This window comes from Zootoca vivipara, chromosome 9 (genome assembly GCF_963506605.1).
Source record: "Zootoca vivipara chromosome 9, rZooViv1.1, whole genome shotgun sequence".
In the NCBI taxonomy this organism is placed as follows: domain Eukaryota; kingdom Metazoa; phylum Chordata; class Lepidosauria; order Squamata; family Lacertidae; genus Zootoca; species Zootoca vivipara.
In genome coordinates this window covers 2,259,559-2,281,440 of record NC_083284.1, presented here as the reverse complement: position 1 = coordinate 2,281,440, position 21,882 = coordinate 2,259,559, and the positions used below count along the sequence as shown (strand labels likewise).

Below are 21,882 nucleotides of genomic sequence, written 5' to 3'. Positions count from 1 at the left end.
AGGGAAAAAACAATCTCAAAGTGGTTTGCTAAAAAGGTATGGCAATAAAAGGATCACAACCATTAATATTTTGTTTTGTTTTGTGTTTATTTTATTTTATTTTAGAGATCTGAAGGCAGCGCTGTATCGGGAGGTTTTTAATGCTTGATGTTTTTATTATGCTTTTAGATCTGCTGTAAGTTGCCCAGAGTTGCTGGGGAAACCCAGCCAGATGGGCAGAGTATAAAATTAATAATAATAATAATAATAATAATAATAATAATAATAATAATAGTAAATACAGAACACAACAGAACAGACTAAAACAGATTGAAACTCCTGCAAACTTTCTAAGCGTCTGGCTTGTCTTGTCTAAGGATGAATGCTTTTAGCAGGTGCCAAAAAGAGGGCAGTGAAGGGGCCTGCTTGGGATCAATTGGCAGGGGAGTTCCTGCCTCAGTGAACGATCACGTTTTTTACACATGTGGGACTTGTGTTCTATGGCACGGGCATGTGTATTAGTGCCAAGTCCCCCATCCAAAGCGGAGGCTTGTGGGGAAAGGCAATGCCATAGCGAAACCGCCCCAACTTGTTAAGGGCTTTTAATACTAATAGTATTACCGCTTGGTAGGGACCCAGGTGGCGCTGTGGGTTAAACCATAGAGTCTAGGGCTTGCTGATCAGAAGGTCGGCGGTTCGAATCCCTGCAACGGGGTGAGCTCCCATTGCTCGGTCCCAGCTCCTGCCAACCTAGCAGTTCGAAAGCATGTCAAAGTGCAAGTAGATAAATAGGGACCGCTCCGGCGGGAAGGTAAACGGCGTTTCCGTGCGCTGCTCTAGTTCGCCAGAAGCAGCTTTGTCATGCTGCCCACATGACCCGGAAGCTGTCTGCGGACAAACGCCGGCTCCCTCGCCCTATAGAGCGAGATGAGTGCCGCAACCCCAGAGTCGGACACGACTGGACCTGATGGTCAGGGGGGCCTTTACCTTTACTAATACCGCTTGGTAGCAGATTGCAGACCCTCCAACATTTCTCCCATGAAAATAGGGACGTCCTATTCCAGAATGATAACTTTACTGTTTATACCCAACACACATCTGACTGGGTTGCCCCAGCCACTCCGGGCAGCTTCCGACAAATAGAAAAACATAATAAAACATTAACTTCCCTATACAGGATTGTCTTCAGACAGCTCTGGGGTCGGATATCTCCATGCCCTCCAACATTTCTCCCATCCTAAGGAAAAGTGGGACATTCTGGGATCAAATCAGAAACTGGGGCGGCTTCTCTAAATCAGGGATGTCTCTGGGAAACAGGGACCCTTGGAGGATCTGCGATCGCCAAGCAGTGTGCCAGGGAAGCCCCCCATGGAGCGCATTGCAGCAACCCAGAACAACCAGCGCATGAGCTGCTGTGGCAAACCTCTCCGTGTCCAGGAATGGCCTTTGCTGGTGAAGCAGCCGCTGTCGCTCAAAGGCACTTCCAGCCCCCCCCGCTTGCGCACCCACAAGCTGGCAGTCCCGCCTAGTGGTCTGTGTGCATGTGTGACTCCAGCGATGTGGGGTTTTCTTTCTTTCTTCCCAATGTAGGAAGAGAACTTGGCGCTGGTCCAGCTGGCCATCAAAGCCAAGTGCTCCGTGGGCGACCTGGACACTCTTGTTGCTCGGCTGATCGATGAGGTCATCGTGGACTGCAGGTAGGGCTCGGGGTGGGGGGGCTCGGGGGTGGAGGGTGGGGTCTGTGGGGCCGTGAGCCTCTTTCTGTGGGGTTGTTACGAGCCGGGTTGTTTGGGTTGGAGGGGGTCCCTGGCGCGGAAGAATGCCGTCCTTCTGGCTGGGATCATCGGCCGAGCCAAGGCACGGAGTCGAAAAAGCGATACTTGAGGCAGGTCGTAAATTTCCACTCGGTGGGCTGCCTCTACCTGAATGGGCCTCATTGTGTTTCGGGGCAGACCCTCAAATTTTTTTGGGGGGGGGCAGGCAGCTGCCTTCAGTTCACGGCCTCACGATGGGTTCCTAACTCATGCCCTCCAACATTTCTCCCAGGAAAACGGGGACGTCCCATTCCATCATGATAATTTTACTCTTTATACCCCACTCTGGCCAGCTTCCAATATATATATAAACATAATAAAACATTTTTTTAAAAAACTTCCCTCTACAGGATTGCCTTCAAATGGGGTAGGACAACTCCCTACCCTCCAACATTTCTCCCATGAAAATAGGGACATCCCATTTCATAATGTTAATTGTACTTTTTATACCCCACCCATCTGACTGGGTTGCCCCAGCCACTGTGGTCTGTTTCCAACATATAGAAAAACATAACAAAACACTAAACATTTTTTTTTAAAAAAACTTCCCTCTACAGGGCTGCCTTCAGATGACTCGGGGGGTCGGATAACTCCATACTTTCCAACATTTCTCCCATGAAAATAGGGACATCCTAAGGGAATGAGGGATCAAATCAGAAACCGGGACGGCTTCTCTAAATCAGGGGCATCCCTGTAAAATAGGGACACTTGGAGGGCTGGTAACCGGGCATTTATGGCCCGTTCCTGGCAGGTTTGCAAGAAAAAAAAAGCCCTGGCTTTCGACTTTCCTCATAAGGACCTGCAAGGATTGCGGTCGTTTCCCCTTTGAAGAGGCAATGTGCCTTACAAAAGACCCCCCCCCTCCCCCAAAGAGTCCTTGGTTCTTGGGTGTACATTTGTGCCCTGTAGGCTGCTGCGTGTTTAAGGAATATCACATATTCCAGCATGCAGAGAGAGATTGAGAACGGGGTGTGTGTGGCTGGTCTCTTGCAACGAAAGGCGTCTTGGATTGCCTGAAAGATTTAATGAAGGCGAAGCAGGCTTTGGTCCATGCAAGCTAATCTCATGGAATCAAAGAATGGTCAAGTGGGAAGGAACCCCGAGGGTCATAGAATCATACAATCATAGAATCGTAGAGTTGGAAGAGACCACAAGGGCCATCCAGTCCAACCCCCTGCCAAGCAGGAAACACCATCAAAGCATTCTTGACATATGCCTGTCAAGCCTCCGCTTAAAGACCTCCAAAGGAGGAGACTCCACCACACTCCTTGGTAGCAAATTCCACTGCCGAACAGCTCTTACTGTCAGGAAGTTCTTCCTAATGTTTAGGTGGAATCGTTTTTCTTGTAGTTTGAATCCATTGCTCCATGTCCGCTTCTCTGGAGCAGCAGAGAACAACCTTTCTCCCTCCTCTATATGACATCATTTAATATATTTGAACATGGCTATCATATCACCCCTTAACCTTCTCTTCTCATCCAGTCCAACCCCCTGCAATGCAGGAATCTCAGCTCAAGCATCCATGACAGTTGGCCATCCAACCTCTGCTTAGAAACCTCCAAGGAAGGAGAGTCGACCACCTCCTGAGGGACTCTCTTCCACCATCAAGCAGCTTTTAACTGCCAGAAAATTCTTCCTAATGTGGAGTCGGAATCTCCTTTCTCTTCCTTTGAATCCGTTGGTTTGGGTTCTCCCCTCCGGAGAAGCAAAAAACCAGCTTTCTCCATCTTCTGTGTTTCAGATATTTGAAGAGGGCTACAAATGAGCAGAAGGGAATAATAATAATAATAATTACAATCTTCACAAAAGGAGATTGTGACTCAATAGAGGTGCTGGACTCTCCTTTCTCGGAGGTTTTGAAGCAGAGCTTGGATAGCCACCTGCCAGGGATCCTTTAGTTGAGATTCCTGCATTGCAGGGGGGTGGATTGGATGGCCCTTGGGGGTCCCATCCAACCCTACCATTCTATGATCCTATGAATAAGCTGCCTAGACTGCTGGCTTATGAAGGGGCGGAAACCGTAGGTTAGGCAAAGGCCAACTGGGAGCCGCTGGGAAAGTCCAAACGGCACAGCTGGAAATGCGCCAGGAACAAACTGCTCGATATGCGGTGTGTGTGTGTGTGTGTGTGACTGCATCTTTCCAGCTCCTGGTTTTTTTCCTAAGCCCCCCAGAAGGAGCCGTCTGAGCCTCTCCTGCTCTCTCTCTTTGCCCCCCTCGCTGCTGCTTCTCTCCCCTATAAGACGACGGGTTTGTTTGCAAAAGGCCCAAGACATCCCCGAGACTGCCGCGCGTGTGTCATACGTGACCTGGGGCAGATCCCGGGACTTTTGCTTTCCCAGAGGGAAGCCGCCTTCCAAGAAAAACTCAATTTAACAGGGGGGGGGGAGATAGTGCTGGCGAAGCTACCAAGCCGGCGTTTTGTGCAGGCTGGGCTCCTGGCCTCCCTCTCTGTCTCCCCCTGCCCTGTGGTCTGTCGCTTCCGCTTGGAATAAATCACTGAGCCACAGCAGCTGTCCTGGGAGAAGCAGAAATGATGCCGTGTTGATGGCAACAGCAGGGAAGGCGGCAGCTGCTCAATGCAGGGTAGTTTTTGTCCAAATAACAGGCAATTACTGGACAAAAGATGTCTTAGTGTCCAGAGTTGGCTCCCTTCCATCTTTTCACGGGAGACGACCTTCACTTTCAGCTCAGACCTCTGCTAAGTTCTCCTCTCCTTGCAGCTTAGAGTCAGGCGATCCTGGAAGAACTCAGAGGGTGGTTCCTTGACAAATTGTTGCAAGAGGAAGACAGCACTGGGGGCTGGGGGCTGGGGAATTAAAGCATGAAATAAAATTGGCACGAGGCTCGAAGCCCAAAGGCTCCTTTGCAATGGAATGGCAGAGCTCTATTACCGATGAAGCTGAAAACGGAGGACCCCCCTCACTTTATAAAACTTAAACTATTAGTTGCGTCCTTTGATGCAAAGCGTAGTCTGGCATTAGAAGTCCTTTGGCTTTAATTGGACCTGTATTGCCTGAACACCATCTTCCAGGTTAGGGAAGGATATTTCATTTTTTAAAAATCTATATCATGTTGTTATATGTTAAAAGATTTTAATTTGAAAAAAGCACCTGTCCGATCTTGGAGGCTAAGCAGAGTTAGGGTAGGTTAGTACTATGGTGCTGGAGGAGACTCTTGAGAGTCCCATGGACTGCAAGAAGATCAAACCTCTCCATTCTGAAGGAAATCAGCCCCAAGTGCTCACTGGAAGGACAGATCGTGAAGCTGAGGCGCCAATACTTTGGCCACCTCATGAGAAGAGAAGACTCCCTGGAAAAGACCCTGATGTTGGGAAAGATTGAGGGCACTAGGAGAAGGGGACGTCAGAGGACAAGATGGTTGGGCAGTGTTCTCGAAGCTACGAACATGAGTTTGACGAAAATGCGGGCGGCAGTGGAAGACAGGAGTGCCTGGCGTGCTCTGGTCCATGGGGTCACAAAGAGTCGGACACGACTAAACGACTAAACAACAACAATACTTGGATGGGAGCCAACTGGGAATACTGGGCACCGTAGGTTCAATTAATTATTATTTTAAGACTATGGGCGTCCCCACCCCCATCGTTCTTCCCGGACACTGAGGTTCAGCTCCAAGGGCCTTCTGGCAGTTCCCTCCCTGCGAGAAGTGAAGCTACAGGGAACCAGGCAGAGGGCCTTCTCGGTGGTGGCGCCCGCCCTGTGGAACGCCCTCCCGTCAGATGTCAAGGAAATAAACAACCATCTGACTTTTAGAAGACATCTGAAGGCAGCCCTGTTTAGGGAAGTTTTTAATGCCTGATGTTTTAATGTATTTTTAATCTTTGTTGGAAGCCGTCCAGAGTGGCTGGGGCAACTCAGCTACATGGGTGGGATACAAATAATAATAATAATAATAATAATAATAATAATAATAATAATAATAGGCATCTGAACAGGATGCTAGGTTAGATGGGTCCCTTTGGACTGATCCAGTTTCAATGCCTTTGTTATGTTTACCTTCTCGAACCCAAGAGGTTGATGGCGATAGAGCCATCCTTTGAAATTCACGCTTCTCCAAATTATGTGATAAAGGAAAGGGTGTCTCTAGGCACATGCAAAGTGCATTCTCAATGGTGGGCAAAGAAAGGAAGGTATCAGATAGAGGCATGAAGGGTGGAAAGATTTCAGATTTGTACAGGAAGGCAACTGATTCTGCTTTGGTTTGTTCAAGAAGAAATGCTGACTCAAGATACTTGTAGCCCACCTTTCCAAGCAAAGCTTCTGAAAGTTTCCAGCTTATATGATAAAAAGATCACAATGCAATTCAGAATAATAAGTATCTCAGCACTAAAAGCAAGATAAATTGATACCCCCCCCCCGAGATGCTGGGGATTGAACCTGGGACCTTGTGCTTGCAAGGCAGATGTTCTGCTACAGAGCTATGGCAGGGAGGAGCACCAACATGTTGCAAATATTAATATTGCATACTTTGAAGCAATTGGATGCATAAAAACGGACTCCTTTTGGAAACACAAATTTTCCAGACACAGAAATATGATGTAAAGCTTTACTAACCAAAACTTCTCCCAAACAGGTACAAAACCAAATCAATGTTACATCCAAATGATTCCATGCTTTGCAAAGCATGGGCTCAGCATCTTCTTTACATATATAATATAATTCTAAACAGACCCAGATTGAAAGTCCTCTCTCCTTACAGGTTCCATCTGCCTGCATTCCAGCCTTCAAAATGGAGATTTGAAATTGAATACCTTGATCATGTGATCTAAGGTTAAACACTCACGTGTCAACTAGCAGAAAACGCCAACAGTTAATTGTTTTTATTATTTTAATACTTTTTATTGGTTTTCTAATTTTTACACATCTGTCCAAATTTGAGTTATTGAGTTAATTATTAGCCTGCCAAACACCCAGTGAGCTTTCATATACCTCACGGGAATTTTCCAATGTCAAACCTTTCAACAATACACATGCTGGCATTCTCTTTATAGGTCTATCATCTTTATTAAATCTTCAAAAATATTCCCAAACATTTATCATCATCCCCCCCCCAACACAATTTTCTTCTTTACTTCCTGCCCCTCCTTTCCGGATGTTTGCTTTTTAACTTCTTTCTGCTAGGTGTTTTAGCACATACAGAAACTCTACATTTTGGCGTGCAATTAAACCGTTATCCTTAACATGTCCTCTCTGGGGTCAGCCTCGCATCAGGAGGTCCTTCTTGGCAAACCCTTGGGGTGATTCCCTCCTGCTCTTTGCCCTCCACAGCCAGCCGCTGGTGGACGTCACCCAGAAGCCAACCAGCACCCACCTGGACAAGTTCCTGTATCGCTTCCGCAGCATCAATCTCAACCAGATTGTCGAGGCGGCTCTGAGGTTGAAGCATGAAGACTCGGACCTCCAGATGGTGCTGGACCAGGCGGAAGACTGGCTCTCCAGGCTGAAATCCATGGCGGAGGAGGTGAGGGCCTTTCCCCGCATTCATTCATTTCATAGGGTTTATACATCACTTGCTTCTATAAAAAGAGCCCTCAAAGTGGTTTGCAAAAAAGATAAAACAAGGAATGGTCAACAATGATCTAAGGCTTTTGAAAAGTTAAAACAACTTTTGGAAAGTTAAAACCAGTTTTCTAAACATCTGGGCAGGGCCGGATTTAGGTTTGATGAGGCCCTGAAGGTAATGGGGCCCTTTATATGTTCAGCTGTCCTTTGTCAACAACAAATTGTCGCTGTTTTTGTTGTTGTTGTTGAATAGATGCTATATGAAAATAAAAAATCCTTCCAGTAGCACCTTAGAGACCAACTAAGTTTGTCATAGGTACGAGCTTTCGTGTGCATGCACACTTCTTCAGATACACTGAAACAGAAGTCACCAGACCCTTATATATAGTGAAAGGGTGGGGAGGGGGTGATGGGAATGGATGATGGGCTGATAGGAGTGGTAAACCTGTTGATGACTGTTAATGACTGCAATTGGTCTTGCAGGAAAAAGCAAGGGCTGAGGTGCTAAAGAAAGCTTGATCATGTATAATGAGATAAGAATCCTATGTCTCTGTTCATACCAGGTCTCTCCATGGTTTTAAGCTTGGTAATGAATTGCAATTCAGCAACTTCTCTTTCCAGTCTGTTTCTGAAATTTTTCTGTAATGCTATATGGTCATTGATGGACCTAATAGGTATCTAAAGCCATTTGCACATGTTGCCATCCCACCAGTCCATGCAGAATGTCAGCACCCTATATATAGAAAGGAACAAACCAGGGATATTTGAGGGAGCAGGATAGCAAGCGGGAGCCATGACTTACATCATAGGAGCCTACACAACACAAAACACTGTTGCTGTATGTCGGTTTTATTTTATTTTTTATTTTATCTTATATTTTGGAAATGTACATCCAGTTTTTTTCCCTTTAACTTTTTTGCCCCCCCCCAAAGATAGTAGGGCCCTAAGCTATAGCTTTTTTAGCTTATACATAAATCTGGCACTGCATATGAGCTGTTTTTCAAAGTGGAAATATTTTTAGCAGGCGCCCCAAAGAGCAGCGCCCCATAAACCAAACGTATCTGAATGGTAGAGCTTGAGGATGTTTCTCTGATATGGGTTTATCTCTTATACAAATATTGAGGTGTGTGCTTGCTCAGCGCCACCGGTATATGCAAACATCTGGCTCACTTAAAACAACAGAGAACCTTTATTCTCATGAATAAGTATTCTCAGAGGTGGGGAATACTTTTATTTTTATAAACCGTTATTATTTGCAAAGGGAGCTTTTGTATGAGTTACTGCTTCATTATCCTTTAGACCCTAAAACCACCCCTGCGGCCACCTGTTATAAGATTTTTAAGGTCTTAGATATATAATAAATGTTCATAAATGTACAAGGCAAACACGTACATAAATATATAAACCAATGACTGAAAACAGTACAAAAAAAGTCCTGAAACCATTTTGACTCTCCCAAATTGACCCCAGATATTTCTCTGCAAGGAGGAAGGAAATGGGAAAATCTTTCCAATTGCCTTTGGACTATAGGGTCTTACACCTTCCTGTAAATACAGTCTGGCAAGGATCTGTTAAGCTGAGCACACTATCAAAATGTTATCAATATGCATAAGAGATTCATGTAAGGCACCTTGAGCTCCTCGGAGAATAAAGGAGGGCAAGGCCGGCACGTCCATTAAGGCAAACTAGGCAGTTGCCTAGGGCGCCAAAATGGAGAGGGCGCTGGCCAGCCTGCCCCCACCCCCCGCTCGCCCGCCCGCCGTGCCCAGAAGGGAGAGTGAGGGCTCCGGCAGCTCCTTCCCTCTCCACCAGCATGGCGAGCAAGAGCGCGACAACGCACCGCCAGGGCTGCAGGCAGGCAGGAGATTAGGGGGATGAGGGGCGTGGCGCTGGAGCGGCACGGGACTCCGTGCGCCCTTCCAGCGCTCCGGTTGTAGACCCTCGCGCCTGCCCGCTCGTCATGTCCCGCTGCCTTGGGACTCCCCGCGTGGGACGGGAGGCGAGGTGGGTGGCTCGCGGCCCGTCCGGGAGCGGCAGAGGCGGCAGTGGCGCCGCCGCTGACGTGCCCAGCCGCCCATGGGGGGGCAGGTCGAGGAGGGTTGGGGAGGGGGGCGTGCGTCAATTGAGACGGGGGTGGCAGCGGCGGAGCCGTGGGGCTTGGCTGGTTGCGCCCCACTGGCCATCTGGCGGTGTGCAGGGAGGGGGGGGGGGACGCCCTGTGCTTGAAATATGATTGGCTGGGTGCCAGAAGGTCATCTCGCCTAGGGTGCAAAAAATCCTAGCACCGGCCCTGAAGGTAGGATATCAGTGCAATGAATGAATGACTAAATAAAGTTTTCTGTTTGGGAGGGGGGTCTTCCCCCTCCTCTCCTCTTGCTACCTCTGCTTTCCCTCCCTCTTTGCCCCGTTCCGCCCTCTTTGCCGCCCACCTTTTCTCACGAGTAGGGTTGCCATACATTCGGATTTTCCCGGACATATCCAGAATACTGCGGTTGACAGCAGTGTCTGGGCGCAAATTGTGGAAATGTCTGGGAAAATCCGGGCTTATCGCAGCCCATGTCGACAGTGCCATTCTTTTTGCCGTTTCCCCATAAAAATAGCTAAAAAATGGCTTTTTGTGATCTTGCTCCAAAAGCTCAACAGCTTTGCCCCCAAACCTCTTTTCCAGCCTCAGAACAGCCTGCCAGACGTAATCATCTGGATGTTGCAAGGTGACCGCCGCGTGGCTTATGCCCGGGTGCCGGCCCACGAGGTCCTCTTTTCCCGGAATGGGGCCAGTTGCTGCGGCAAAAACTGCGGGAAGCTCCAGACCATTTTCTTGAAGGTAGGGTCCATCAACGCCAAAATGTCATTAAGGAAAAAGAAAATCAATTCCTTTTGTGAAATGTTTATGGCGCCGGATTGCAGAAACAGTGACCTCGACGCGGTTTTGCAAACAGAGAAAAGCGTAAAATGGTTGGGAGAAATATCACAGCGATACTTTAAAATGTACCAAAAGTTTAAATACTGAAACAAGTTAAAATTCTGATAAGCAATAAATAGCTTTAATTTGGAAATGCAATGGGAATATAATAAACATAAGGAACTGCAGAAAGAGGGGGAGGGGGAGGGGAGTTGAAATAGGACATATGTAATAACTTGATTTATAAGAGTGTTTTGCTTTTTGCTTGTTGTAAAGTGAAAATTATAAATAATTCTTGCCATCTTCCTTAGTATCTTGGATAGGCTTGTCTAAAGAGAAATGTGTTTAGCTGGTGCCCTAAAGAGTACCTATGTTGATATCAACCAGCAGGGGGTTCCCAAGTTTAGGCACCACCAAACATAAGGATCGAGTTCTTACAAAGGCAGAACGGCTCTTCCTTGACACCCCAAAATAGGGATGGGATGAGACTTTTTATGGGAGGGGAAGTGGGGCTTTGGGCAAGAGCTGTGATCCAGCCGTTGCCCTGGAAGGCAGAGGAATGCTGGCTTTTGACAGCTTCTTCCCGGTTTTGTATCTCAGTGTCCTCAAGGGGAGGCGATGGGGCCCATTATCCCGGCCCAGATCCGGGTGCAACTGTGGCTGGGGCTGGCCGTGGACGAGAAGGAATTCAACAAGTCAGCCGAGGGGAGGCTCTCGGTCTTCGCTGAAACGGTGAGCCAAATCCTGTTTGGGTTGAGCTGGGCTCATGAAGTCATAGAATGGCAGGGTTGGAAGGGAACCCGAGGGTCCTCTAGTCCAACCCCCTGCAATGCAGGAATCACAAACTCTCCAAGCACCCCTGTTTTCCAGGGACAGCCCCAGATTTGCAGAAGCTGTCCCAGTTTCTGATTTGATTCAGGAATGTCCTGCTTTTCCTTAGTACATCCTTATATTCATTAGAGAAATGTTGGAGGGTCTGGAGTCATGCGACCCCTGAGCTAAGAAGATAAGTAACTAGATTACCTTTCGAAGACATTAGAAGACAACCCTGGATAGTTTTATTATGTTTTTATATATGTTGAAAGCTGACTGGGCAACCCAGTCGGATGGACAGAATAATAATAATAATAATAATAATAATAATAATAATAATAATAATAATAATAATAAGGAATAGATGTCCCTATTTTTATTGGATAAATGTTGGAGGGTCTGGAATCACAGCTGAGGAACCTCTGATCGATAGCTATCTGGCCTCTGCTTAAACACCTCCAATGAGAGAGCTCACCTCCTTCCCTTTCCACTGCTGAATACTTCTTATTGTCAGAAGGTTTTTTGAGTTGCAATCTCCTTTCTTGTCATCGAAATGAAGGATGTTTGTTTTTTTATTTTTGCCTTTACAAAATCTTTACAGCCAAAGCTCATTTTTATTTGCACCTAATTAAAATATCCTTCTGTTTGCACATCCACACGGCTTGTTTTAAAAGGAGATCTTTAGCCGAAATGGATAATCACGCTTCTAGTCCTCAAGATTACAAGGGGGTCTTTGTAGCTCACGATAAGGGAAAGTCCATGTTTCCTTGACTTCTACCGCCGGACAGGCAGATGCATAAAATACATGGAATCACCCGGAGGGTGTCTGTTTTGGGGAAGGCTGTTGCACACACTTACCTGCAAGTAAGTCCCAGGAAACTGAATGGGATGCCATCGCCCTTTCAGGAGTTTTTGAACAGTGAAACGTATAAAAGCAAAACTTTTTGGCCAGTGAAGCAAGCACATCAATGGAAAGTGGTTCCCCCCCCCTTCATTTTTTGGTTCCGTGGTGTAGATAGCTGGCACTGCTGGAAATTGTGGTCCAAAATATCTGGCATTTCTCTCCCTTCCCAAAGAGCAACGAATATACTCTGCTTTCAGTGCTTGGGGCTGTTGGGATTTCAATAGATGCTAGGAGAGGATATATTTAGTTACAGGTAGGTAGCTGTGTTGGTCTGAGTCGAAACAAAATAAAAAAATTCCTTCAGTAGCACCTTAAAGACCAACTAAGTTTTTATTTTGGTATGAGCTTTCGTGTGCATGCACACTTCATCAGATACACTGAAACAGAAGTAACCAGACCCTTATATACAGTATTTGTTATATATTATCCTTCCTTCCTCATGTCTGTGAGTTCAGCAGAGTGTCGTCCCTTAACAGGGAAGCTTAAATAGGCTAGATTTCGCCTTTTGGTTTAAGTAATCCAGAATGCTTTGAAGCAGACGGGATTCTCCTGGTATTTCCCCCCATTTTCTTCCCCTTAACACAACAGCCACACTAACAGTCTTGTAAAAATTTTAAATAACATTTACTCACTCAGAATACTTGTTGAAGAGGAAGTGATGCAGCTGCTTTGTCCAGGCAGGCTGAAAATGGCAATTTGGTTCCCAAGACATTCTCAGGTCTAGCTTAAGATGGAGTTCTGTAGATGTTAAAAAGCATGGGGGAGAGGACAGAACCCTGAGGCACCCCACAAGTGAGCGCCCAGGGGTCTGAACACTCATCCCCCACCACCACTTTCTGAACACGGCCCAGGAGGAAGGAGCGGAACCACTGCATGACAGTGCCCCCAGCTCCCAAGCCCTCTAGACGGTCCAGAAGGATGTTATGGTTGATGGTGTCAAAAGCCGCTGAGAGATCCAGCAGGACTAGGAAAGAGCTCTCACCTTTGTCCCTAGCCCGCCGGAGATCATCAACCAGTGCGACCAAGGCAGTTTCAGTCCCATGATGAGGCCTGAACCCCGACTGGAAGGGATCCAAATGGTCCGCTTTTTCCAGGCGTGCCTGGAGTTGTTCAGCAACCACTCGCTCAATCACCTTGCCCAAGAATGGAAGATTTGAGACTGGGCAATAGTTGGCCATATTAGCCGCATCTAAAGATGGTTTTTAAAGAAGCAGATCCTAAAGGCAATTGGGCCTGATCCGGCCCGCGGATCTTAGTTTGCCGACCCCTGATCTAGCAAAACAGGAATCGTTTGGTCTGACTGCAGATTAAATCTCCCACCAGGGAGAGGAGTGGAAGGTGGGACGTCCCTCTCCTATGATGCACAACATCCAAGGACCACTCAACGCACAAAGGCACATTTTCTATCAGCTTAGACATTCCCAGGGCGCTCTCTCTCTCTCTCTCTCTCTCTCTCTCTCTCTCTCTCTCTCTCTCTCTCTCTCTCTCTCGGGGTGTCAGGGTCTGTCTTCTTTGGGGATTGCCTCACCATTCTCCATTAAAACACTTTCCTCTTCCTCCTTTCTCTTTCCCATCTCAGTATGAAAACCAGACCAAGCTGGCATTGGTGGGCAACTGGGGTACCACCGGCCTGACCTACCCCAAGTACTCAGATGTCACCGGGAAGATTAAGCTGCCAAAGGACAGCTTCAGACCCTCCACTGGCTGGGCCTGGGCTGGAGACTGGTTTGTCAGCCCTGAGAAGACGTGAGTACAAAGAATCAGCGGGTTGTTGAGTTGGAAGGGTCCCTGAGGGTCATCTAGTCCAACCCCCCACAATGCAGGAATCTCAGTTCAAGCATCCATGACAGATGGCCATCCAACATCTGCTTAAAAACCCCCCAAGGAAGGAGAGTCCACCACCTCTCATGAGAGTCTGTTCCACTGCCGAAGAGCTCTTCAAGTTCTTCTTGATGTTGAGTCGGAATCTCCTTTCTTGTTGTTTGAAGCTGCGGGTTCGAGTCCTACGCTTCAGAGCAGGAGAAAACTAGCTTGTTCCCCTTCTGTGCAACGGCCCTTGAGTTAATATAGCTTGAGAATTATCAGCTCCTAGGCCCTCCGCTGCTCTTGCTTAGCACCAATGGAATTTTCCAATGGTACCCCGCTAGCGATACACATACGGAGCTATTTTTTAGTGTCAATGCACAATGAAACAATGATGCTTGCCACTCCCCATCGTCTCTCCATCCCACCCAACACAGGCTGCTGTACGATGTGGATGCTGGACACATGAGCTTCGTGGAGGAAGTCTTTGAGAATCAAGTGCGCCTTCCGGGCGGTCAGTGGATTCACATGGCGGAGGCCTACACTGATGTGGTGAGGAACCCCTTCTTGGGATGCTTCCGTAGAAACTGGCTCCGTTGGTTTAGGGGAGCTCTCCACAACCGTCACCCTTTGGAAAAGGAGGGGGTTTCACAGGCTTCCCCTCTTCTTTTCCAGAATGGGGAGAAAGTCCTGCCAAAGGATGAGATCGAGTGTCCGGTGGGATGGAAATGGGAAGACGTGGAATGGGACACGGATCTCAACAGAGCAGTCGATGAGAGAGGTATTTTGGAGGGGGGGGGGCCTCCCCGTTTCCTTTAAATCCCCTTTACTTTGTCCTCCATGTCAGTCGTCCCTTGGTGGGAAGCTGCAGCCCAACTGGGCAAAAACCTCCTCTTGGAGATTCAATCTTCCTGGGGTTTGGTTGCCATCAAGTCAGCAGACTCACCCGGTGGGCTTTGGCCGGTGCAGATGTTCCAAGCGCAGTTCCACACTCTAAACCTTTTGACATCTGACCCATCGGGGCCCTTTTCCAAGATACTGCCCCCCGTGTTTTCGCCCCAAGGAGATTGCTGAGTGCGAAACAGTCGCCCTTGCCCGCTTAAGAGGTCAGCCGTTCCTTCTGGCCACTTCCATGCCCCCTTTTCTGTCTTATTAATTTTTTAAATGTTTTATTTAAGCATATTTACAAACAAACAAACAAACAAACAAACAAACAATAAGATACACACACTTAACCCCAAAACCAAAGAGAGTAAAGGGAAAGGGTAAGAAAGAAAAAAGGATGAAGTACCACACCCATTTGATTCCCCTCCACCAGCACTTGTCATCTTCGAGTCATTTAAGTTCTTATTTACATTGCATATCATTTATCGCTGTAATTACTTCTTTTATAGTACTATTATGGTATAACATCAAGTCACCTTACAAGCTTAGTCTAAACATATCAGCATGTTATCTTTAGAGCAGTGTTGGTTCATATATTCTTCAAACCATAACCATTGTGCCCTTAATTTCTGGTGTGTTTGATATCTTATCACCGCAGTGAATTTTGCCAGTTCTATAAACTCTGTTAATTTAATTAACCAATCCTCTTTTGTAGGTATGTGTTACAGATAGGTAGCCATGTTGGTCTGAGTCGAAGCAAAATAAAAAAATTCCTTCAGTAGCACCTTAAAGACCAACTAAGTTTATAAACTATAAACTAAATATAAACTTAGTTGGTCTTTAAGGTGCTACTGAAGGAATTTTTTTATTTTGTAGGTATGTGATTTCCTTTCCAGTTCTTTGCAAGGAGTATTCTGGCTGCTGCGATTGCATATAGGAATAGTTTCCCCCTACCTTGTGGTACCTCCTTTCCAACTATGCTCAGCAAGAATTGTCTTGGGTCCCCCCCCTAGCTATTCTGAGCATCTTTTTTTAATTCTTCAGGGATGCAGCTCCAATTTTTTAAATTACTTTTTTGCATCCCTTACCTGTCTTGTCTCCAAGGGTGGGAATACGGCTTGACCATCCCGCCAGACCACAGGCCGAAGTCCTGGGTGCCGGCGGAGAAAATGTACCACACGAACCGGCGTAGGCGATGGGTGAGGCTTCGCAGGAGGGACCTGGCGCAGAGGGAAGCTGTGAAGAAGGTACACCTGGGGGGCCGGGGGGGGTGTGGGTGCAAGAAAAGGGAGAGCATGCCAAGCTGGTGCTTTTTCTTGCTTCTCCCGCTTTGCCTCCAGATCTGCAGAGAGCCCCAAAGAAGGCTTTTTGGATTAATGTCTTGCATTGACAGCCGACCTTTTCCTCCAAGGAGCTCAAGATATTTGACCCCGCAAGACCCTTGCAAGGCCGGCTAGGCTGAGAAGCAGGGCATGGCCCCAGGTCACCCGGTGAGCTTCAGGACCAAGTGGTGGGGTTTGAACCCTGGTCTCTCCCAAGCACCCACAAAATTCCCCATGAAGAGGCCGGGCACCCACAAATTTTGGTGCCAGGGCCATGCACCCATGGCCCTGGGCACCCACAGTCGTGGGGCCAAGTTGGCGCTCTTGTCCCTCTGTCGGTGCCTGGGCCCTTATCCGATCTCTGCAGTTGGATGTCATCCTTTGAGCTTTCACCCCTCAAAGAATCATAGAATGGCAGAGTCGGAAGGGACCCCCAAGGGCCATCTAGGCCAATCCCTTGCGATGCAGGAATCTCAGCCGGATCACCCAGGACAGGTGGCCGCACAACCTCTGCTTAAAAAGCCTCTCTTGGTTGCCGGACAATGTTAGCCCTGGCAGGCAGCAAGAAATGGCTCTCCAGGATTTCAGACAGAACTTTCCCTTTTTCTTTTCTTTTCTTTTTGGTAAATTTATTTATTTGGGTTTCTCAAATTAAAATTTTACAATAGCATATGAACATACAATATAGAAACAAGATTCCACAGAATCTCCTGGGCTTTCTTCCTCCCCTTTGTGGGTCCTATTGTTAAGCATTTCCTCCTGCATCTTTTATAATAATCCAAATCTATTATTATTATTATTATTATTATTATTATTATTATTATTATTATTTAGAAGACATCTGAAGGCAGCCCTGTTTAGGGAAGCTTTTAATGTTTGATGGACTATTGTATTTTAATATTCTGTTGGAAGCTGCCCAGAGTGGCTGGGGAAACCCAGCCAGATGGGCAGGGTATAAATAATAAATTATTATTATTATTATTACATCTCCATTGTGTCCAAAATTCACTATTAAATTACAAGTGTTATTCCAATTCTGCTAACCATTTTAACTGTTTACAATGGTCTTTAAGATAAGTTATAAATTTTCCCCATTCCTGATTAAAAATTTGGTCTTCCTAATTTCTGATTCTTCCAGTCATTTTTTGCCATTTCGACATAATCCATCCGCTTGATCTGCCATTCTTCTCTGGTCAGGATTTTATCTTCTTTCCATCTCTCGGCCAATAACATCCATGCATGTATGGTTGCATACATAAATAGTCTTTTCGGCTTGCTTGGGATTTCGGCACCTAGAATTCCTAAAAGGAAGGCTTTGGGTTTTTTTTTTTAATAGAAAAAGTTATTTTAAACACCTTTTTCAGTTCATTATATATCAGACAGGGGACATTCCCAGCCATTCTTGGAGATGCCACTGGGATTCGAACCCAGGACCTTCTGCATGCAGAACAGATGTATAAAGCCACTGAGCCAGGGCTCCTTTTGCTGCAGCGTCTTTTCTCAACCTTGGGTCCCCAACGGTTGTTGGATTGCAATTAGGGCTGCCATATACCTGGGCAGTTTTCCTGGACACTTCTGGGAACAGGGCAGCGAAATGGCATCTGGGTGGATTTTCACTGAATCTGCAAAATGTCCAGGAAAACCCGGACGTATGGCAAGCAGGGCGATTTTTTTTTGGGGGGGCGGGTCTTGTTTTTCACTTTTGGGAATATGATAACCCTATTTAAAACTCCCAGCCTCCCTAGCTAGCAGGGACGATGGGAATTGTAGTCCAATGACATTTGGACATCCTGACAAGACAGAAGTACTGTTTGTGGGAGACAGGAGGCGGGCAGGAGTGGAGGACTCCCTGGTCCTGAATGGGGTCACTGTGCCCCTGAAGGACCAGGTGCGCAGCCTGGGAGTCATTTTGGACTCCCAGCTGTCCATGGAGGCGCAGGTCAATTCTGTGTCCAGGGCAGCTGTTTATCAGCTCCATCTGGTACGCAGGCTGAGACCCTACCTGCCCGTGGACTGTCTCGCCAGAGTGGTGCATGCTCTAGTTATCTCTCGCTTGGACTACTGCAATGCGCTCTACGTGGGGCTACCTTTGAAGGTGACCCGGAAACTGCAATTAATCCAGAATGCGGCAGCTAGACTGGTGACTGGGAGCGGCCGCCGAGACCACATAACACCGGTCTTGAAAGACCTGCATTGGCTCCCAGTACGTTTCCGAGCACAATTCAAAGTGTTGGTGCTGACCTTTAAAGCCCTAAACGGCCTTGATCCAGTTCCCTCGCTACGAGAAGCCAAGTTACAGGGAACCAGGCAGAGGGCCTTCTCGGTAGTGGCACCCACCCTGTAAAATGCCCTCCCACCAGAGGTCAAAGAGAACAACAATTACCAGACCTTTAGAAGGCATCTTAAGGCAGCCCTGTTTAGGGAATCTTTTAATGTTTGATGGATTTCTGTATTTTAATATTTTGTTGGAAGCTACCCAGAATGGCTGGGGGAACCTGGCCAGATGGGTGGGGTATAAATAATAAATTATTATTATTATTATTATTATTATTATTATTATTATTATTATTATTTGGGGACCCTGATTCAACAAGGACTCTCAAGCACCACCTGACTCCTAGGAGGTGAGGAAGGGAGTTTGTTGGACTTCGCCCCCCAAGGCTCCGTTTCTCTCTGCAGTGCTTTGGCTTTTCTCTAGGGGTCTCCCTTGCACAGCAAATCCACCAGCGCAGAGAGGAAACCCCCAGAAGTTTTACTTGCTGCTCTTAAACCTTTAAATCGAAAGAGATGCATGAAGATGGTGGGGCAGAGGGGCTAAGAAGATGCAGCGAGGGGGACCCAGGTGGAGACTCAGCGCTGGTGGATGCAATTTCCTTGTCTGGATTACCTGTTTGTTTGTTTGTTTTTAATCTGAAAGTTCCCCATTCCATGAAAGACTCACAAAGGGCTTATCCACAGTCACTTTTCCTCTGCCATTTCCCGGCACAGACGGCACCTGAAAGCTGTGGCCTTACGCCCTCTTGTTTTTAAGCTGCGGAGCTTTCCCCGCAAAAACCCGCTCTTTAAAGCTGAATCGGAGCAAATGGCCGCGGAATATCCTGTTTGTTGCTCTTCAGGTCGACAGAGCGGGTTTTTGCAGGGAAATCCCCAGGGCAAAAAGGGGGGAAATGGGGGGGCACTCGGGTATGCAGCTTTGAAACACAGAACTGCACCTGGAAAAAGCAGGACAAAAATGTCTCAGGCTGGGGTGCCAACTAGAATAAAATGGGGGGGGGCAAGTAAGCTCCACCCCACATAATTGATCACAAGACGCAAAACACACACTATTTGAATGGCAATTTTTTTGGGGGGGGAGTAGTCCCCTCAAATATTTTATTTGGTGGGGGCGAAGGGACCTGGGGCCCTAGGAATTGGCTCCTGTGGGCTCAGGCAAGCTGCAAGCTCCACTCTCCTTCCAATGGCAGGGTTTGTCTGTCCTATGTAAGCTGGCTCAGGAATGGGCTGCCTCTGAGGACATGCAGAGTGCCTTTTGTCAAGCACTGAGCAGTCCAGTGCATCCCCATTTATCTAAGATTAGGGGGAACCCCAGTGTCTCCCATTAAAATTTAGAGCCTAGCCAGACATGATGATAGCAGCCGTGCGGAGAGCCTGGGAGGGTGTAAGGCGGCTAAGAAAAATGCCCCGTTAACACAATGCGAGGCCTTAGGCAAGTGGCACAGAAGCATTATAAGAAGCTCCCTTACACCATATCACACCGTTGGTCCATCAAGCTCAGTAGTGCTTACACTGGCCGGCAGCAGCAGCTCTCTGGGGTTTCTCAGCAGGGATTCCTTTCCCCAGCCGAGCTCTCCGAAACCTGCAGAAAATGTGTTGGACCTAGGAGAGGGCAGGGTTCGAATCCCCACTCAGCCACAAAGCTCACTGGGCAAGATCTTGAAGATCTTCCCAGGCTACCTCACAGGGTTGTTGTGAGGCCGAAATGGGAAGAGGAGGAAGACCATCGGCACCACCTTGAACTATTTGGAGGAAAAGGCGGCAAATAAATTTAATAAATATCAGTGACAGAAAGACTCTACAAAGGAAGCAATATGTCATCCCTCTGGTGCAAAAAGGGGGGTCTTTCCACTGCACACTTCTGAACGCCCCATTTCCCCTCTTTCCTTTTTTCTAAGTTTTTATTTATACTTTTGAAAAGTTTATACATTTCATTAGTTTTACAATCAATTTAACATTTCAAAGTTTGACTTCCCCCTCTTTCTGCAGTTCCTTAAATTTATTTTTTAATATCTTCTGCATATGCAAATTCATTTAACTTGCTCATTTAATTATCTACTTTAAATATATACTCTTATGGAACTGCAGGTTATTACAATAATCCTGCTAATATTTTTTATCTGTTTGCAATTTATCTGGAAAAATGCAATAAGCCATTTCCATTCTTTTATAAAAAAGTTTGTTAACTTGATTTCTTATTCTTCCGGTAAGTTTTGCCATTTCTGCATATTCCATAAGTTTTTGAATCCATTCTTCCTTTGCTGAGACTTCTGCTTCTTTCCACTTTGGGGCAAGTAGCAGTCTTCCTGCTGTAGTAGCATAGGTAAAGGTAAAGGGGCCCCTGACCATCAGGTCCAGTCGTGTCTGACTCTGGGGTTGCGGCGCTCATCTCGCTCTATAGGCCGAGGGAGCCAGTGTTTGTCCGCAGACAGCTTCCGGGTCATGTGGCCAGCATGACAAAGCTGCTTCTGGTGAACCAGAGCAGCGCACGGAAACGCCGTTTACCTTCCCGCCGGAGCGGTCCCTATTTATCTACTTGCACTTTGATGTGCTTTCGAACTGCTAGGTGGGCAGGAGCTGGGACCGAGCAATGGGAGCTCACCCCATTGCAGGGATTCGAACCACCGACCTTCTGATCAGCAAGCCCTAGACTCTGTGGTTTAACCCACAGCGCCACCTGGGTCGCTGTAGTAGCATAAATAAATAAATTTCCATACAATTTAGGTAGCTCTGTCCCTATAATTCCCAAAAGAAAAGCTTCTGTCCCCTCCCCCCAAAAGTTATTTTCAACACCCTTTTCCATTCATTGTATATCATTTCCCAGTAAGCTTTAACCTTCCTACAAGACCACCAAGAACCTTCATTTCCCTTTTTTTCCTGCAGTATAAACAGGAGGAGCTAGAAGGAGAAGGCTGGGAATATGCCTCGCTCTTCGGCGGGAAGTTCCACATGAAGTACCGCAAGACTGACGCCTTCCGCCGGCGGCGCTGGAGACGTCGGATGGAGCCCCTCGAGCAAACGGGCGCTGCAGCCGTCTTTGCCCTGGAAGGGGCCCTGGTAGGCTCCCCATATTCTTCCTTTCAGGGTGGGGACTCAGCGTCACCTGTTCAGCTGCGAGTCGGCAGAATGGGGGTCTGCGATGAGCAGAGTTTCCATCACCACCACCACCACCTCCTGCCACTGTGCCCTGACCCCAACGCCAGAGGTGTGCAAACCCCACCCCACCCCGTCTCCACACTGAGAGCCAGTGTGGTATAGTGGTTAAGAGCAGTGGACTCGTAATCTGGTGAACCGGGTTCGGGTCTCCGCTCCTCCACATGCAACTGCTGGGTGACCTTGGGCTAGTCACACTTCTCTGAAGTCTCTCAGCCCCACTCACCTGAACAGAGTGTTTGTTGTGGGCGAGGAAGGGAAAGGAGAATGTTAGCCGCGTTGAGACTCCTTCGGGTAGTGATAAAGCGGGATATCAAATCCAAACTCTTCTTCTTCTTCTTCCAAAGCAAAAGACCCTTGAGGGAAGCACAGCCCATACATGCGCTTGCAGGCCACAAAGGTGTTTTAGGCCTGTGAGGCTGTGGCTGTGCTCAGCCGCCTTCAGATGGGGGCTGAGGATTGGCGCAATTTGGGCTTGGAGACGTGGATCTGGGCTTGAAACGCAACAGGCA

The 21,882-nt window shown here is 47.3% G+C and overlaps 1 protein-coding gene across 9 annotated transcripts in view; it reads left to right on the top strand.

The window, feature by feature from the left end:
• The window catches only part of DYSF (dysferlin), a 178,204-nt gene that overhangs the window by 61,594 nt on the left and 94,728 nt on the right, over positions 1-21,882 (top strand). For all 9 annotated transcript variants that reach the window (XM_060278297.1, XM_060278298.1, XM_060278292.1 and 6 more), the window contains 9 exons: positions 1,570-1,676; positions 7,081-7,273; positions 9,983-10,138; positions 10,817-10,948; positions 13,513-13,679; positions 14,174-14,288; positions 14,412-14,517; positions 15,726-15,868; positions 21,101-21,274. In XM_060278297.1, coding sequence (XP_060134280.1) covers positions 1,570-1,676; positions 7,081-7,273; positions 9,983-10,138; positions 10,817-10,948; positions 13,513-13,679; positions 14,174-14,288; positions 14,412-14,517; positions 15,726-15,868; positions 21,101-21,274 — 1,293 coding nt within the window. The remainder of the gene's footprint in view (positions 1-1,569; positions 1,677-7,080; positions 7,274-9,982; positions 10,139-10,816; positions 10,949-13,512; positions 13,680-14,173; positions 14,289-14,411; positions 14,518-15,725; positions 15,869-21,100; positions 21,275-21,882) is intronic.